Source organism: Carassius auratus, linkage group LG45M, assembly GCF_003368295.1.
Source record: "Carassius auratus strain Wakin linkage group LG45M, ASM336829v1, whole genome shotgun sequence".
Classification (NCBI taxonomy): domain Eukaryota; kingdom Metazoa; phylum Chordata; class Actinopteri; order Cypriniformes; family Cyprinidae; genus Carassius; species Carassius auratus.
Genome location: NC_039299.1, coordinates 592,051 through 609,769, shown reverse-complemented (window position 1 = coordinate 609,769; position 17,719 = coordinate 592,051). Strand labels below are relative to the sequence as shown.

Here is a 17,719-nt window from a genome sequence, read left to right as displayed (position 1 = left end):
CAACTGTGCCAATTACAAGCACCAATCAACACAGCCTCACTGATTATAACGGAAGTGACATCAATCTGTCACATCATTTCCTGTATGTTTCAAGTTAAGCCTTTTCAAATCTCCTGAGCTGATTTAGGAGTAATTCTGTGGGATTTAATTGAGATAAAATGATCTGCATTCTTACTGGCAGATGAAAGCATATACAAAGGATCTACAATATTGCACAGAAAGTCTTTTAATGAATTAAAACAACATCCAAATGGCAAAGTGCAATATAATTATAAAGTTTATTTGATCAATGAAAGCCCACACAAATGATATGGAGCTACAAACATAAAAAAAACAAAGAAAAAAAAAAACAGCACGGCTAAATGAAACAAAAGAAATGAGCTGTGCCTGTGTTCTTCACAAGTGCATGTCTGAGTGTTTCTCAGAGATAATCGTCCTCTTCAGAGCAGGACGAGTCGTCATCGCTGGCATAATGGAGCAGGGAGTCGTTAGACTCGGACGAGTCCAGAAACACGGAGCTGTCGCTCTGAAAGAACTCGTCGCTGCTGCTGTCGCTGTCGTCATTTATTACCACGACTGCTGGAGGGACGCTTGCTTTCTGACCTGAGGACACAGTTTCAGACAGGACTTTATAACTTCTAAAGCACCAGTTGTGCATAGAGGTCTTGTTTTTATGAGAACATACCTTATTTTCCGGACTATAAGTCGCACTTTTTTTCATAGTTTGGCTGCTCCTGCGACTTATAGTCAGGTGCCACTTATCAAAATTAATTTGACATGAACCAAGAGAAAAGAACCAAGAGAAAACATTACCGTCTCCAGCTGCCAGAGGGCGCTCTATGCTGCTCAGTTCTCCTGTAGTCTACACTGAAGACATAGAGCGCCCTCTCGTGGCTGGAGACGGTAATGTTTTCTCTTGGTGCTTGGTTCTAAATGTATGTAATTTATAGTCCAGTGCGACTTACATGTTTTTTTTCCCCATCATGACATATTTTTGGACTGATGCGACTTAAACTCAGGTGCGACTTATAGTCCGAAAAATACAGTACCTGATCTTAACAGGTTAAAGCAGCACGGCTGTTGGTTATATTGTTGTATAATGTTTTTTTTTTTCACTGACTGACTTCATACAGCATTTATTCCTAAAATAGTGTAGTATTTTCTGATTTATGGAGTGATTTTTCTACATTTTTGAGATATACATGAGTGTTTTTCTTCGTCAGATTTGGAGAAATGTAGCATTGCGTCACTCGTTCACTGCAAGTGAATGGGTGCCGTCAGAATGAGAGTACAAACAGCTGGTAAAAACATCACAATTTGTCTTCTCCAGATGTTAACTGATGGACTGTGGATTATTGTGACGTTTTTATCAGCTGTTTGGACTCTCATTCTGATGGCACCCATTCACTTCCAGTGAGCAAGTGATGCAATGCTACATTTCTCCAAATCTGACGAAGAAACAAACACATTCTAATCATTCATTTCTGGGTGAACTATTCCTTTACTGCTGTGAAACGATTATTTCTCGGACGGTGGACACAGTGATGTCACGCACCTCTCACCTTTCCGCTCGTTGATCAGCGCCAGGCGTCTCTCTCTCATGTCGGCGCTCAGGTTCTCCACCATGCGGTCGATGCAGTTGTCCAGGACCAGCGAGCGCGTCTGAGACGTGATGTTCTGCCAGCACATGGGACACTTGTCCTTGCGTTTACGCCACTCTCGGATACAGTGCTGACAGAAGCTGTGAGCACAGTTCAGCGTCACGGCCTGAGAGGTCACAGAGGTCAAAGGTTGAGAGGAGTAAGCAGATATATCCGGTACACTTGATGCACACTGCACGCAAAACTGGAAAAGGATTGCAAAACCTGTTTTTGTGCCATGATTTCAGACAAATGAAATGGTGTGTAAAAGCAAAACAAACTGACTTTACGTCACATTAAGTCCATCACAATGGAAGATTGGAGTAATGCTGCTGAAAATTCACTTAAATAAATTACACTTTACAATATATTACAATAGAAAACATTTATTTTAAACCGTAATAATTTCACAACATTATGGTTTCCTTATTCAAATAAATGCAGCTTTAATGAGCCTTTCATAAACAAAGCATTTCTTGACATTTAAGCCTCGAGTTAAAATTGTATTTAATTGCATTATATATAAAAACATGTGGCATGTATTTGAAAGAAAGTGAGCATAAGGACATTTTCCAATCAAATCAATTCAAAACGTGAAGCTTTTTAGGTTTTTAGGATTGCTCCAAATATATAAACTAAACATCTTGGACTCTTCTAGAGTTTGTGGAAAATGTTAGATGCTTGCATTAACGCTTTGTTTGATATTTTAAATCAAGTGCAATGAAATTAATTATGATTTAAGTGTACACTTTGTATACTTCCACTGGAGTTTTTGCACAAAACACTACATCAACCTACGCTCTGTTTACGAGACTAGCCAACTATTATAGAAAGGAACATTTTGATCTTTTGAGAAGTCCGTGTTCTTCCCGTCATCCCTAATATGCTCTCGTGACCTTTCAGATCAGGTTTTTAATGTATTTTTGTACCTCGATGAAGAGCTCAGAACAAATGCTGCACTGCAGTTCACTCTCCAACACTTCAGTCATCTGTGTGACCACTTCTTCTTTCTGAGCTTTGGCCTTTTCTTTCTCTTCCTGTGAGAGAAGGTTACAAATTATTGCATGGAGCGGGTTATTTTGTATTTATTTCTTTTTTAGGCATTGTCATTACACTTCCACAAAACACTCGTGTGAAGATTTTGATGCACACTTATTTAAGATTGACTTTATAATTTCACTTTCATGATGCTGGAAAGTACAGCGAGGGAATTCATCAGAAATTCACCGTTTGAGTTTTACAGTAAAACAATATCAAAAATATAAATTTCCTTCTCTATCTGGATTTATTTTACCGTAGATGTTTGTCCTCAAGTTAAACTTTCCCATAACTACCTTTGTAACTTCCAGCTCCTTATCTTTGGCTTGAAGAACTTCCTTGAATCCTTCCCGAGCGTGTTTGAGCTCCTCGATAACTTTCCGCTGCTGGAAGAGCAAAGGAAAACATTACGTAACACTCAAGCTCTTAAAACACAGAAGATGTGCAGTTTATGTTTCTTACCTCTTTCAATGCCTCCACAAGTTGTTTCTTCAAGCCCTCCTCGGTATGTTGTGCTTTTTCAGTCTTGGGGAAACAACATATTTGTGTAAAAACACAGACAGTATTCTCATAGCTTTATATGATGACCCACAGTCTCTCGTTATAACTGACATAAGATTGATTGAAACCTGCTTCGTAAATATGAGCATCATCTTTTAGATCACGGCTACCACCAAAAGTAATGTATTTATGAGGCAGAAGTGTGTCATCTTTTAGAAAATTAAGCAAAGTTTGCAGCAGATAATATAACTTTGATAAGCAATGCATTTTAGCTACAGTTTATGCTTTATTAATTCATCTAAATGAAAGATGAGATGATCCTAATGGGAAAGAGCAATGTGAACTAGATATATTCTAAAAAAAATCTAAATATTAATATGGTGAATATGCAGATCTATTCATGTGGTTTTAGATTATTATCATATTTATTAATTCTCAATCGGTAGAGCACTGCAAGGTTGTGGGTTTGATTCCCCGGGAACACATGATATTTAGAAATGTATTGCCTGAATGCACTGTAAGTCACTTTGGATAAAAGCGTCTGCTAAATGCATAAATGTAAATTTATTTAATTAATTTTATTTTATTTTATTTATTAATATTTTGAATTAGCTTTTATTTTTTATATACAGTTTTTTTTTTTTTAGTTATAGAAACTGTTTATCATTTGTAAAATTACCATTTATCATTTATTTTACAGTTTAATTTATTTGAGTACTTCAATTTAAACTTATTTCAGCTAGTTGCCAAGGCAACATTCCTTTTATATATATTATATTATATATATTAGTTATAAAATGTTAACTTATATATATATATATATATATATATATATATATATATATTCGATAAATAAATAAATAAATAAATAAATGTAAGAAAAAAAAGTCCTATTAATTTTTTTGTATTTTATATAATAATACAAAAATACTGTAAAAATCTAATTCTATTAAATTTTTTTCTTTAATTTATTTTTTATTGTAGTTTTGGTAATTTTAGTTCTTCATCTAATATTTTATTTTAGCTTTATTTCAAATAATAATATAAAATATTATTTTATTTTATTCAGTTTTAGAAATGTTGATAAGTTTATATATATATATATATATATATATATATATATATATATATATATATATATATTTTTTTTTTTTTTTTTTTTTTTTTTTTTACTTTATTCCAAATAACAAAAATATTTTTTGATGATTATGGACTGCAAATGGCAAAAGAGCTAAATAAATAAATAGTAAATATCCTCAACCAAACCTCACCTACTATGGTATTTAGATTCGATATCACTTATTACTTTATTCGTAGTTTAATAATTTTTTATTTTTTTAATTCAAACTTCAAATTTTAATTTTGGATTCATTTCTAATTTACACTTCTCTAATATGCACCCAAATACATTTTTCATGTAATATTTTATTTTAGCTTAATTTTGGATAAATAAAAAAAATAAGGACTTTTGATGAAAATGAAGAACACTGGTCTTCACTACACTTTGACTGCAGCCGAAGTTGAATACTTGCATACTATACAGTAGGTGAAAAACAGTAGTAGTATTGTGTGTCCTAGTCAAAAAAAACCCCCAGATAACATACTATTTCAGATGAGAGTTGAAGTGTGCATATGATGGACACTTTACTATACAAACAGCACTTCACCTCCAGGCGTCGTTCCTCCTCACAGAAGGATTTCTCCAGGGTCTCCATGCGTTTGAGCGCCTGCTCCTGCTGTGACCTCAGCTGACCCCGGAGCTGCTCCAGCTGTGTCTGCAGATCCTGCATCTCCCGCTCTCGCTCCGGCGTCTGTTGCAGCTCCAGCTCCGCAGCGAGCTTCTGTGTGTGACCCACACGGCCCTTCAGGACCACCAGGTTCCTGTTGTAGCGGTGCACAGTGTCCAGCTGCTGACTGAGGTCACTGCAGCCGCCCGAGCTGCTCCCCGCTTTATCACCACCGCATCTGTCCTCCTGCACGGATTTAGAGGAAACCTTCTCTGGTTCCCGGCGTTCCCCGGACGGACACGGCTGTGCACGTGACTTATCCGGGCCGGAGCTGCGGTACAGCTTGGATTTGGGGATCTGCGCGGGACACGGCTCCGCCTCGTCTCCATCGAACTTACGCTTTGAGTTTTTCAGTTTTTGGCCGAAGGATGCAGCGCCAGATTCTCTGCTTGGATTCCCAGATAAGAAGGATTTGACGTCACTGAAGTTCCTCTGGACCAGGATGTAGTCAAACTCCACGGGGTTTCCGTCGAGAGGGACGCCGAGTCGCACAGAGTCACCCCGCTTCAGTAAACAGGGGTTTCCAGGCGGTATTCGGCTCCCGTTCACCCACACACCATTCAGACTCTGGGTATAAATACAAGGGAAAGATAGACATTTAAATAGAAAAAGCCAGTTATTTTAGTTCTATTTGTTTCTTAATTTTTATTAATATTAACAATTTATTAAACAATATAATTTATTATTTTAAAAACAATTTTATGTTTTACTCTTAGTCATTTTTTATGGATTTTGTCAGTCTTCTTTTTTTTGTATATATATTTCTATTTATAATTTCTCTTTTACACTAAGACGGCACCAGTGTTCCTTTAGTATTGTTTATTTACTATTATAATATTTATAGATATTTTGAATGAGCTTCATGTGTTATTTAAAATTTTCTTTTTAATTTTAATAGTTTAAGTCATTTTATGTGCTTTGTCATTTTTATTATTATTTTTTTTAAACGCTTCTATAGATTTAATTTATTATTTCCATTTTACATTTAAATTGTACTGGTGTTATTTATATACAACTATAATATCTATTATTTAATTAGCTTTTTAAATTTTTTTTTCAGTTTTCAATTTAATTTTAATCTAATTTATAATAATTAAGTTGTGTTTTAGCCATTTTTTTTAGCTTTGTTGTTGTTTTTTTTAAATATGACTATTTAACTTTAATTTTGTTTAGATCACACCAATGTTATTTTAGTAGTATTTATCTACTATTATAGTATTCATAAACATAAGCCCTTACGCTCATGTTTTAAATTTGCATTTATAATTTTAGTTATGTTCTTGTTTCATATGTTTTAGCTTTGTTTAAAATATTTTGTTTTTAAATTTAAATGGCACCAGTGTTATTTCAGTATTATAAATATACACCTTTTCGCTATTTATTAATATTTTGATATAGCTGTTAATATTTCATTTTCATTTTTATATTTCAGTTTTCTTTATAAGTTTTGTTTTAGTCATTTTCATTAGCTTTTAATGCTCCTATTTACTTTTAATTAAATTTTATTTCTATTCATTTATATTGCACCAGTGTTTTTAGTATTAAAGGGAGTATATTAGTATTAAAATAATGTCATTAATGAGTCATGACCTCATGTTGTTCCAAACCCGAAAGACCTCCATGTGACATCAGAGGGTCAGTCAGAATTTCTTGAAGCATCGAAAATACATTTTGGTCGAAAAATAGCAAAAACTACGCCACTGCAGTGTTGTGAACACACTCACAACAGATCCAGAAGAGAAGACAATGCTGAATAAAGTCGTAGTTTTTTATATTTTTGGACCAAAATGTATTTTGGATGCTTTAAGAAATTCTAACTGACCCTCTGATGTCACATGACTACTTTGATGATGTCTGGACATGGACAGTAGACGGTACACACACTTTCAATGGAGGGACAGAAAGCTCTCAGACTAAATCTAAAATATCTTAAACTGTGTTCTGAAGATGAACGGAGGTCTTATGGGTTTGGAACAACATGAGGGTGAATTATTAATGACCAAATTTTCTTTTTTGGCTGAACTAACCCTTCAATATTTACTATATTTTATTATTTATAACTTTTAGCTTTAATGTATTTTTATTTCAGCTGTTTCATAGGCTATCAGACAGACAGATGGTCAGAAATAGACAGAGAGACTCTACACCTTATTGTCCGTCACTGTCCACTGTCCGTCATCGTTTCTCTTAAACACACAGTGTATTCTGGATATCATCAGTGGACAGCTGCTCGACAGGATCTGATGGGTCACGTTCAGACCACGACCAACAGAGACCTGGTTAAAAAGAGACAGAAGAGCCATAGGCAATCATATATTTAGCTCATGAACTCAATCCAACGGTTGGATAATAATTATGGGTGTCTGAAAATGAGCATACAACATTCATGCAGGTCAATGTAGTTTAGATTAGGAATATATCTCTCTCAACCTGCAGTTAAACAACCCCACATGACGCTTAATTTGACTTCTGAAAGCTGTATATCAAATTCAGTCTCTGAAAATAATAAAAATACATGCGGTTTATTCTCTAAAAACGTAACGTTACCTCAGAGTCCTCGAACAGATGCAGCCAGTCATGGTCTCTCCCCACACGCTGCAAACACCAGATTTTGTCTTTTCCAGAACCTTCTTCCTCGGTGTTTATAGAAGGAGGCTCTTCACTCTTCTCCATCATTTCTGCGCCATTAATTTTTATGAAATTATATTGTTGTTATTGTTTGCTGTCCGCTACATACCGCCATGAAACTGCAAAAGAGTTTATTTTTCACAAGAACACAACGCGTCCACTCTACGCGCGTCACGTGACTCCCAGCGTAACTTCTGATTGGCTGTGGGATGTTGGAGCTTGAAGATAATTGGCTGAGCCGCAAAGGGTTTTGACTTTGACCGTTGGTGCCGCTAGAGGGCGGTTCAAGGCTCACAGAGCCGAGTCCTTCATTGAGCAACATATCAATTCACAAACGGTTTTTTGCCTTAATAAAAACATTTGCAAACTGAAAGTAGTATGTTTTAAAAGTCATAAATTTTACAGGTTACTACCTGCCTTAGAAGTGGAAAAAAGGGCAGCAATTTCAATAAGATTACATTTCATTTTTAAACCCCTTATCGATTAAGCACAAACGCCTGTGATTGTGTCATCCTGAAAAACGCTGAGAAAAGTAACATGTATCACGTGATAACGTCGTGCGCGCATTCTTGAAAATAATTTTTACTTAGATATTTTTTTTTTACTGTATATTCTCATTTTTTATATTGTAGTCTATATTCAATATGTTACTTTTACAATTACTAAAACTAAAAATTAAAAAGAAAACTGAAAATAACACACGGAGCTCATTCAAAATATCAATAAATATTTTAATAGTAAATAAACAATACTAAAGTAACACTGGTGCCATCTAAGTGTAAAAGAATCATGTCATGGTTATGGATATAATTCAATGTAAAGAATAGAAAGACGCCAGGCGATTATAAGCTATATTTACAAATTCCTTTCTCAATACATCATCATTTGAAAATACTGATGCAACTGATATGAATTATTTTCCTGCTCTGCCAGTGTCTTAACAGAAATCAGACACAACTGAAGATGTCTATACTTCATTCAAGAGACACAAATACAGAATATGATATGTTTTTAAAATGCCAAACATTTGAAAACAATAAAAAATCATTAAAAGTAGTACCTCTTATTCATATATTCATTAAAATTAAGAAAATAGAGCAACAGAATTACACAGATGTGATTCAGTATATACACTCCTGAGCATGCTGACATAATCAATGCATCTTTGGGTCAAAGCTTAAAGAACATATGAATATGGCTTTTAGAGATAGCATTATGATTTAATTTTGTAAAACAGACATATGTTTCACTCTCGGATGCAATCTCGCTTTCATATGCACTTACACATACAGCATGCACTCCAGTCAAAACATAATAAAAGAATGCATTTCACAAAAACATTTGAGCATGTCAGCTCTTCCTCCATAAAGCTATAACGGAAATCACAGAAAGGAAACGCACAGAGAAGGTCAACTGAAAAAAACACAAGGTGCACATTTGTGCCTTAAAAACTCTCCAATCAAAGCACAAAGGTGAGTTTCTTTGGCATCATGTCAAGGCTGTAAATGTAACATTTCACAACTTATATAATTTTTCCAACCTTGGCAAGTTTATACTGCTGTGACCTTGACTTCCTCTGAGTGTCTCAGTTGGGAAAGTTGGAAAGTTGCATGCAACTCACAGTTATTATGAGTAAACGTCAGGAGCCAAATCAGTTTAACTGATGAAAATAATAATGTACAAGTTGCATACAAAATAGTGTGCAGTCATTTCTGTCTTCCACATGCATTTGCACGAGATATTAAACACAGTGTAAGACAACAAGTCAAAAAGCGAAATTATGATTATTAGAAATGATGGAAGGCACAAATGGAAATAAACATATGCAAATGTAAGAATAATGTTTATAAGGCACATATTCACATACACCACCAAAGCATGTCCCAATGTTAAAAAATATGAAAGAACTTCTATTTTGAAGAAACGTCAGTAACGGAAGACTGAAGGAATGTTTCATTCAAACTATCGTCATTTAAAATAATCTTCCATATTCTTCTTTTACCAGAAAAATAAATTATTAAAATGCATGCAAGGTTCTGCGAATTGAACAACAGTGTCAGTCATATTTAAATGATGCAAATCTGATAAAGGCATGGCCTTGTGAATCTCAGGAAACATATTCAGGCCACATTTCACAACCAATTTTTTAAAAACATATTTTTGTGCTATATGCCAGTTTTCTCAATTATTATGATTCACATATTATTAAAATGTTTAGTGTTGCGAGATTTTCAACACAATTAAGCACATTTCCAACTACAAATTCTCATAAAGTGGCTGATGCATTATTTAAATGGCAATGCATTCATTTGTTGTACACTCAAAAAAATTGTTGTAGAAACTTGTGTAGAAACTTGTTTTTTAACTCAGAAATTGTTATCAATTTCACTATTAATTACAAAGAAACTGCACGTCTAATTAAACGTGAAATTTTGGTGTTAAAAGTGATATATTTAGTATAAGAATTACAAAAAATTAGAGTAAAACATTCTACAGTAATGAGAATTTTTGGTCTTTTGATTTTGTTGTGAAAATTCAACCAGTTTTTTTATGAGATTAATCCACATTCAGCACAATATTTTGCTCACATTTTCCTCTTTTTGGTGAGAGCAAAACCTTTAACCTGCATCATTTAACCCTGATATTCTGAATGGCACTTAATTGGGTAATAAGTGAAAGCGTCCAGCTCAGAGTCGAGCTGCGTAGTTGATGCACAGCTTGTGGTCGCGGACGTCCCCCCATCCTCCGTTCTTCATGTGAGGCTGATGCTGCACCGGCCCGTGGTCCGTCAAAGTCAAAACCGGTGGGAAAAGCGCAGATTGAGCCTCTTTAAGCATTGCATCCACCCTCTCCTGAGCCTTTTCCGGTCGGCAATCCTCCTTCTGATGCATGCCGCAATCTCCAGTGTGAAGAACCCGGCTTCCACGAGCAACCAGAACCTTGAGAGCTTTGGAGATGCATGTCCCAGACAAGTTCTGCAAGGTCCAGTCCCAGTTATAATCATCATAGGTGCAGAATGCATGATTGCATCCCATCAGTTTGTAGTAGAGCTCTCTGGAGATGCCCATGCCTATGTTATGCTTGGTGGACAGCCATCCCGCCGTCTCCGTTTGGCTGGAAAGCTCGCGGAAGCCCGATAAACTGTCATGGTTGCCTACAGCGAGGATGTCGCAATCCCCGCATTTGGTTTTCCTGAGCTCGATCATGGATTTGAAGTATTCGTGGAAATCTGGGAGAAGGTAGTTGTCTTCCTCGATGAAGGCGACAAATCCGTTGTATCCCCGAAGCACCCGCACTCGCTCGAACACGAAATGCAGCTTCCACCACCAATGGTGTTTGGTTTGGGTGATGGATGCTTCTCGGTAGTGTCCGTACGAATCCGGGTGCTCCGCGTTCAAACAGCTCTTTTTCACGGCGTCCTCCTTCGATATGTCTCTCGGACAATCTTTGGGATCCTGTCCTGGGAATTCGTTGGGATACAGCTGGATGCTGTAGGCGAAATAGATCTGGAGGACCCTGCAAAAAGTGATTCCTTTGACTATATCAGAAATTTCTGGTGAGAAGTAGTCGTGGCTGAATATCACAAGCGTGTTTTGTATACCAGTGACTTTTTCTAAGGACTGAATGAGCATTTTGAGGTACGCCGGACGATTGTGGACTTGCACGACGATGACCACATCAAGATCTGATTGAAACTTGTCTCCGTTCTGAATGAACTGCCGGTAGTTGCTGTCATAGACCGACTTCTTCATGTTCTCAATGGTCCCGAAGTCAAATGTAACCATTATAGCAGTCTGAGAGGTCTCTTTTTCAATCACCTCCACCACGCTTGCTTCAGTCTTAGTCTGTCGCATGGTGTAAAACAACACTACAAATACAATTAAAATGAGGAAGAATGCAATAAAGTTCTTTTTCAACAACCGGAATCTCATTTTCACAGCCTGGAAATGGAAAGCTGTGGCTCATATGCTGCTGTTACAGGTCTGTTATGGATATGATCCGGGTATTTTCACAGCGAGAGCGCGTTCAGGTGAAACACGGACATCGCTGTCACGAGAAGTTCACGAGCGAGTTCTGTTCATCTAAAAGCGCGGAATAAACTCGCGACTCATAAAGCGAAGCGGGAAACGATGATGATGATGATGATGATGATATTCTATCGAAAGTCTGGTTGTTTGTGAAGCGCGAGCTACTCACCCTCATAAAGTGTCATGTGCATGCAACAAAGTTAAAGCAGGAAGAGAAAGCGCTGTGAGAAAGAGGAGGTTTCTTCTGCTGACGTGTTCTTACAGTAACAGCAACACACGATCGCTCCTCCCCACGATTATTTTTATTATTATTTAATATCTATTAATATATTACGCAGTCATAAATAAATATATCATTTTAATTATTATACTATTATTATTTAAAAAAAAATTATATTATGAAAAGATGCTTTATATTATATTTATTGTTTTATTTATATTACGCACACAACGCAACATTGTTTAGCCTATATTTGAATTATGTGAATATATATATATATATATATATATATATATATATATATATATATATATAATTAATTCACATAATTATTCTTTTTACTTGCATGTAAACAATACTTCTAAAAATAATGCATGTATATTTAATTAATATAGTAATATATAATTTAATATATTAAATTATTAATCTTATGATTATATATATATTTAGATTATATTTATATTTATATTTACTATTTATATAAAATGTATTAGGAATATTTCACTATATATGTGAGTACATGCATAATAAATTATGATAATAATTAATAATTCATGTTTTACTAAAATTTGAACATTACACATAAAAATAATAGATGTATATTCAATGAATATAATAAAATATCATTGAATATTTGTCATTATTAATCATGTCATTAATATATATATATATATATATATATATATATATATATATATATATATATATATATATATATATATATATATATACTGCATTTAATTCTTTTTTACTTGGCTTTAGGTATTTTCTGCATTACATTTTAAATGTGGATTTTGTATTTTTATAAATGTATTTGGAATATTAAGCAAACAATATACACAAATATATAATTGAAATTATAACTTTAGGCTATAAGTTTATACAATATATGAAATATACAAAACCCATAGTAAATTTTAGAAATGTGTAGCTTACAGTGCAAGACAATTAAATAATTAAATTAATAGAATATAAATATAAATAAACATTTCATTTCATTGTGTCATAATCTTCATCGTCATATCCAAGTAGAGTCTCCTTTCTCTTGAATTTTCATATTAAGTGTGGTTTCATATTAAAATTCAATTCATAAAACATAACAGAAAATCCAGAAAAAGTATTTCGAACAATGAATACATGTGATATATTTGTGTATAGGACTCTGTGGGGTGTTCTGCAACCTTTAAAAAAGGTAAAAAAAAAAGAAGAGATAAACAACCGAGAAACCTGTTTAGTTTAGCAGTTACGAAAAGACTCACGTTAAATTGTGAAACCAGCTTTGCAGCTCTTTTGTTGATTATTCAGATGACCACTAGATGGCAAAAGAAGAGCATCAAATGATGTGTTAAACCCACTGCTTGCATCATTTATCTTTCATTAAAACCTCAACAAAACTCCTTGTAACCCAATAGCTTTACTCGACTTAAGTGACTATGGGGATGTTATTTAATCATGTTGTCACCTAACAAGAAGCCAACAGGTCTGTTCGACACCAGTCAGAAGAATAGCATTCATAGTGATAAGAGTTAATTATTCAGGGCATTTAAATGATTTTTTAATCGACTGTATTTCACTGCTACTAGAGACACAAAATGTTAGATTAAAATACTATAGACTTCCATTGAACATTCTATCTGGCTCCCCCTACTGGCAAAATACGGAAGTTCTAAGCGGCCATGCATTAGAATTTTTTCCCTTTTTGTTTTCTCGTTATCTCGACATAACGATCTTTTTTTCTCGTTATAACGACATGACAGTTTTTACTGTTGCTATAGTAACGAACTCAACTTTGAGTTGCAAATTTGAATTAAAATTATATATAATTTGTCATTTTTATTAGTCATTATATGCTGTGAAAGATATCATGTGCTTACAAGTTTCTGTTTGAAAAGAGCGTTGTGTAGTGTATTTGTGTGTAGAAAAAAACGATTACAACATTATAGAACAAAACTGAATTAAATTAGGCTATGCACTTTACATATACATCACATTTCTCATTAATATGGTGAACAATAAAGATTAATAGTAAGGAAAAGAAGCACATTACAAATAGTCTACATCTCCACTGTAGATAAACAGAACATATTCTCTCATTAACTAACAATCATGTGCCTAAAAGAAGCACAAATAAAGATATAAGTGCAAACAGAATACAGTGACGTCAACCTTGGTTTTGATAAGCAGTTATTTTATGACGCAGAACGCGTTGGTGAAACTCATGCATAGCAAGTACACAAAATAATCAAGCATTTAACATTTATGAATTAATTAAATGTCAGTAATGAACAAGACTGCACCAATTATAGCGATCACGAGGAAGGTCCGCGTACAGTAAAGTGGACAGTGTACAACACCCCATCAGTTATATTCAGGTCTATAGTGCCACCTGCTGGCGCCGTCTTGTAACTTCTTAGAGAAAATTAAGTCGTTATAACCATAGACATCATGATGTCTATGGTTATAAGGAGAAAACAAGAAGGGAAAAAATTATAATGCATGGCCACTTAGAACTTCCAAAGTACTCAAACTACAAAGTCTACAGTAAAAAATAAAATAAAAAATCCTTCATACTTTAAATGTCTTTGTTAATCCAAAATTCTAACTTTTCCTTATTTTAGTTACATTTGCAAATCTGTTTGGTGCTACTATTAATGCAGGATCCACACACTTCACCATTAATGCATATTTTGGATAAGGACAATCTGTTCAAATGCATTGCATAAGGAACTTAATTTTGCAATGCTCTGCTCAGAGTTCTGTACAGTATAACTAATAGGATAATTCGTGTGAACTGGTTTCGCCCATTAAACCAATAAACTGAGGTCTTACTGACGTTTTTTAAGTATTGGTTGGAACTGCGGTTCTTAAAATAATTATTATCAATTTAACTTAATAACCCAGGATTCCATGGCTTTAAAACAAAGGTCATGCTGTTATTGTGTAGCAGGCCTCAGTTTAATTTGCTTGCGAGGGTTAAGCGCAGGTCAACAGTGATCTCTCTCTGAGACAGGAATGCATGCTTGCTTTTACCAAAAGTGAAAGCAAATTAGATATTTTTTTTTTAAGGTAACGTTGTGTGATGTGATCTTTTGCGGTGACTTCAGTAGTTCTTCTTTTAAAGAGTTTACAAAGGGTCAGAATGACATTAAACCCATTCAGAGTTGGACAAAAGAGGACATTTCTTTTACAAAATTCTGTACAAAAATTGTGCTGGCTTGCTTTTTTAGGGAACAATGCAGGATAAATCATTGTAAAGCATGTTGTGCAATAAAGCCACATGCACATTTCATAACAATGTTTTACTATCTGTGACTAAATATTATGCATCTATTGCTAAAACTAGTAAAATCTGTGTGTAAGTGCTGGAAAGTGGTGCAAATGTGGATTTTATTTGATCACTGTTGAGTGCTGAAATCAACATAGCCACTGTAATTTAAAAAGATGGATTGATGTTGATTGGATTGTGTGTGAGGCTAATATCCAAATGCATGTTCTGCCAAAGATCATTTTTATTATCACATGGCATGCTGATGGGAATTAAACTACTCTCAAACTGCAGCTTGGCAAGTCACCCCAAAAATGATTTGTTTTTCTAAAACTGAGAGCTATCTAATCTCCTCAGTGTTTTTCTCTTTCAGACTCGCATTACAGTTAGTTCAATATTTTCGTAATGATTACCGTTCTGTTTACAGGAATGTGACCACTCTTAGAAGAGATTGAACATTTAAAGAACCTTTAAGTGCAATAAATGAACTTCTAGATATCAAAAAGGTTCAAAGTTGAACTTAAAGGTTCTATAATGATCCACTGGTTATTTGGCAGTTATTTTATTTACATTTGTTGTGGTAAAAGGCTCATATTAGAATCTATTTCAGTTTTTTTTTTATGAACCTTATAATATGTACTGTAAAGACTAGACTGAGTAAAGTTAGAACACAATTTGCTTAGTTGTTACATTAGTAAATTACTAATTTACATCCTCAGTATTAATGAATTTACTCTTATTCAGTTACTAATTGGGATGTCAGATGCAGTTGTGGCAACATTTTGATGCAGTGTGTTTCATCTGTACTCATATAAAAGAACCAGAAGCTATTCTGTGTTAAATGGAGAGGGTGGAGTGAAATCTTTACACCTAAAAATAAATATTTTTGTTCGATAGGCTATCTTCATATTTTACAGCCGTACATCCTTTAAATTTTCCCCTTACCACATTCAACCTTTAAATCTCAAATAGCCTACTAATTCAGCTCAGAACTTGACAGGTGACAAAAGTGAATTATTTTAATAAATATTTAATTAATTATTAATTGGGAGCGTGAATCATTTGAATCAGTTGGGTGTTCGTAGCGGGATCGCGAATCAATTGAGTTAGTTCGGGAGTTCGTAGCGGGATCGCGAATCATTTGAGTCAGTTCGGGAGTTCGTAGCGCGATCGCGAATCATTTGAGTCAATTCGGGAGTTCGTAGCGCGATCGCGAATCATTTGAGTCAATTCGGGAGTTCGGAGCGGGATCGCGAATCAATTGAGACAGTTCGGGAATTCGTAGCGGGATCGCGAATCATTTGAGTCAGTTCGGGAGTTCGTAGCGCGAACTATGGGCCATAATGTAACATAGAAGGTAATGGAGCCCTTTATACATTGTTGTGTATCTTTAGAAATAAATAATGGACAAACAGAGTCTTTAAACGCCTCAGATGTAAAGTTATTCGCTGTCAAAGTGACGCCAAAATGAATGGGAGTCAATGGGAATGCTAACGCAAGTGAAGTTCTGCTAAAAGATGGCAGCCCCCACCCGACTTCAACTTCCGGTCGACTTCCTTGCCCCTTGGTTCTAATGGGCTAGATGCATATCTTCGCCATCTTGGATTTCCGGTCTTGCGAGTGTGTGCGTAGATATTTCCGGTTGTGCTAAATGCCAATGCAGAGAACTGGAGAAATCCAAATATTACCTTCTGTAGCCTACATGTTTACATGATTTATAATATCACCTCAAATGCAAATAAGATTTACGGACACTGATATTATTACTATTCTATAAATGTTAACTCAGCCAGTGCATTTGAAACTGTGTATGTTTGGGTCCGGTGAATGAATTAAATACACTAATGTTCCATACTCTTCACGAAATGAAAATTAGATACATCAACAGATACATCATTTGTTTTTACCTTACCAATTATGTAAATGTAAAAATTACTTATTTCTCGTAAATATTTGTATTACATTTATTATTCTTTTTTTGTTCAATGAAATGTTCACCTTGTGAGACATGGGCTGTGATTTATCTTCACATTTCTCAATTGTGCACATACATTAGTTTGTTTCATCATCATTTTCACAACATATTTTATTATTTGACAGTCAACTTTGCATCAAACATTTTGAAAAAAAAAATAAAAACGGGCTGTAAAATAATACAACTAACACATGACTAATTTTAATATTTGTTTTATCTGAAGAATTCATAACAAAATACATGCGCTGACAGAATAATTTATGCTGCAGATATTTTACAAAACAGATAAACATTGATAAAGACACACATGAATGCAAACAGCGATCTTTTAATCAATGCAACTAATAGCATTATGTTTAATTGTATACAGTTATAAACTGTTATCAAATAAAGTTAATAAAACATACATACTTTATCAGAAATATCTGTCTTTTTTGACAGTCAGAAACCTTATGATCTAATATTTAACAGTCAGAACAAAATCAGCTCTCCGAAAATGTAAAGTATTGCATATTTGAGTGGTTTGTGTTTGAAAGAAGAAATCCCTGTGGACTGATTAACCTGACGCTGACGCTGATCCACATAATCAACAGAAGAATAAAGCAATCTCCACGTTGTATCTTGATTAATTTCCACA

General features: G+C 34.5%; 2 protein-coding genes across 3 annotated transcripts; both read right to left on the bottom strand.

The window, feature by feature from the left end:
- Positions 1 to 210: 210 nt before the first annotated feature.
- On the bottom strand, positions 211 to 7,761 carry LOC113068536 (E3 ubiquitin-protein ligase rnf8-like). Of its 2 annotated transcripts, none has more exons than XM_026241271.1 (8): positions 7,514 to 7,761; positions 7,114 to 7,242; positions 4,847 to 5,533; positions 3,141 to 3,203; positions 2,975 to 3,064; positions 2,570 to 2,677; positions 1,556 to 1,767; positions 211 to 603 (listed from the first exon to the last, which is right to left on the bottom strand). In XM_026241271.1, the coding sequence occupies exons 1-8, from the start codon at positions 7,640 to 7,642 to the stop codon at positions 561 to 563; spliced, it is 1,461 nt and encodes a 486-aa protein (XP_026097056.1). In that variant the 5' UTR covers positions 7,643 to 7,761; the 3' UTR covers positions 211 to 560. The 2 variants fall into 2 exon arrangements, with proteins under 2 accessions (XP_026097056.1, XP_026097055.1); XM_026241270.1 differs by having other exon boundaries at positions 1,563 to 1,767; positions 7,514 to 7,760.
- Positions 7,762 to 8,320: 559 nt separating this feature from the next.
- LOC113068535 (alpha-1,6-mannosyl-glycoprotein 2-beta-N-acetylglucosaminyltransferase-like) lies at positions 8,321 to 11,864 on the bottom strand. Its single transcript, XM_026241269.1, has one exon. The coding sequence runs from the start codon at positions 11,524 to 11,526 to the stop codon at positions 10,282 to 10,284; it is 1,245 nt and encodes a 414-aa protein (XP_026097054.1). The 5' UTR covers positions 11,527 to 11,864; the 3' UTR covers positions 8,321 to 10,281.
- Between the last annotated feature and the right edge of the window lie 5,855 nt (positions 11,865 to 17,719).

Coding starts and splice junctions, on each gene's coding strand:
- LOC113068535 (XM_026241269.1), bottom strand. CDS start 11,526: ATGAGATTCCGGTTGTTGAAAAAGAACTTTATTGCATTCTTCCTCATT.
- LOC113068536 (XM_026241270.1), bottom strand. CDS start 7,642: ATGATGGAGAAGAGTGAAGAGCCTCCTTCTATAAACACCGAGGAAGAA. Junction 1,768..2,569: donor GTTCTGAGCTCTTCATCGAG/GTACAAAAATAC, acceptor GTGACCTCTCAG/GCCGTGACGCTGAACTGTGC. Junction 604..1,562: donor GCTGATCAACGAGCGGAAAG/GTGAGAGGTGCG, acceptor CTGTGTCCTCAG/GTCAGAAAGCAAGCGTCCCT.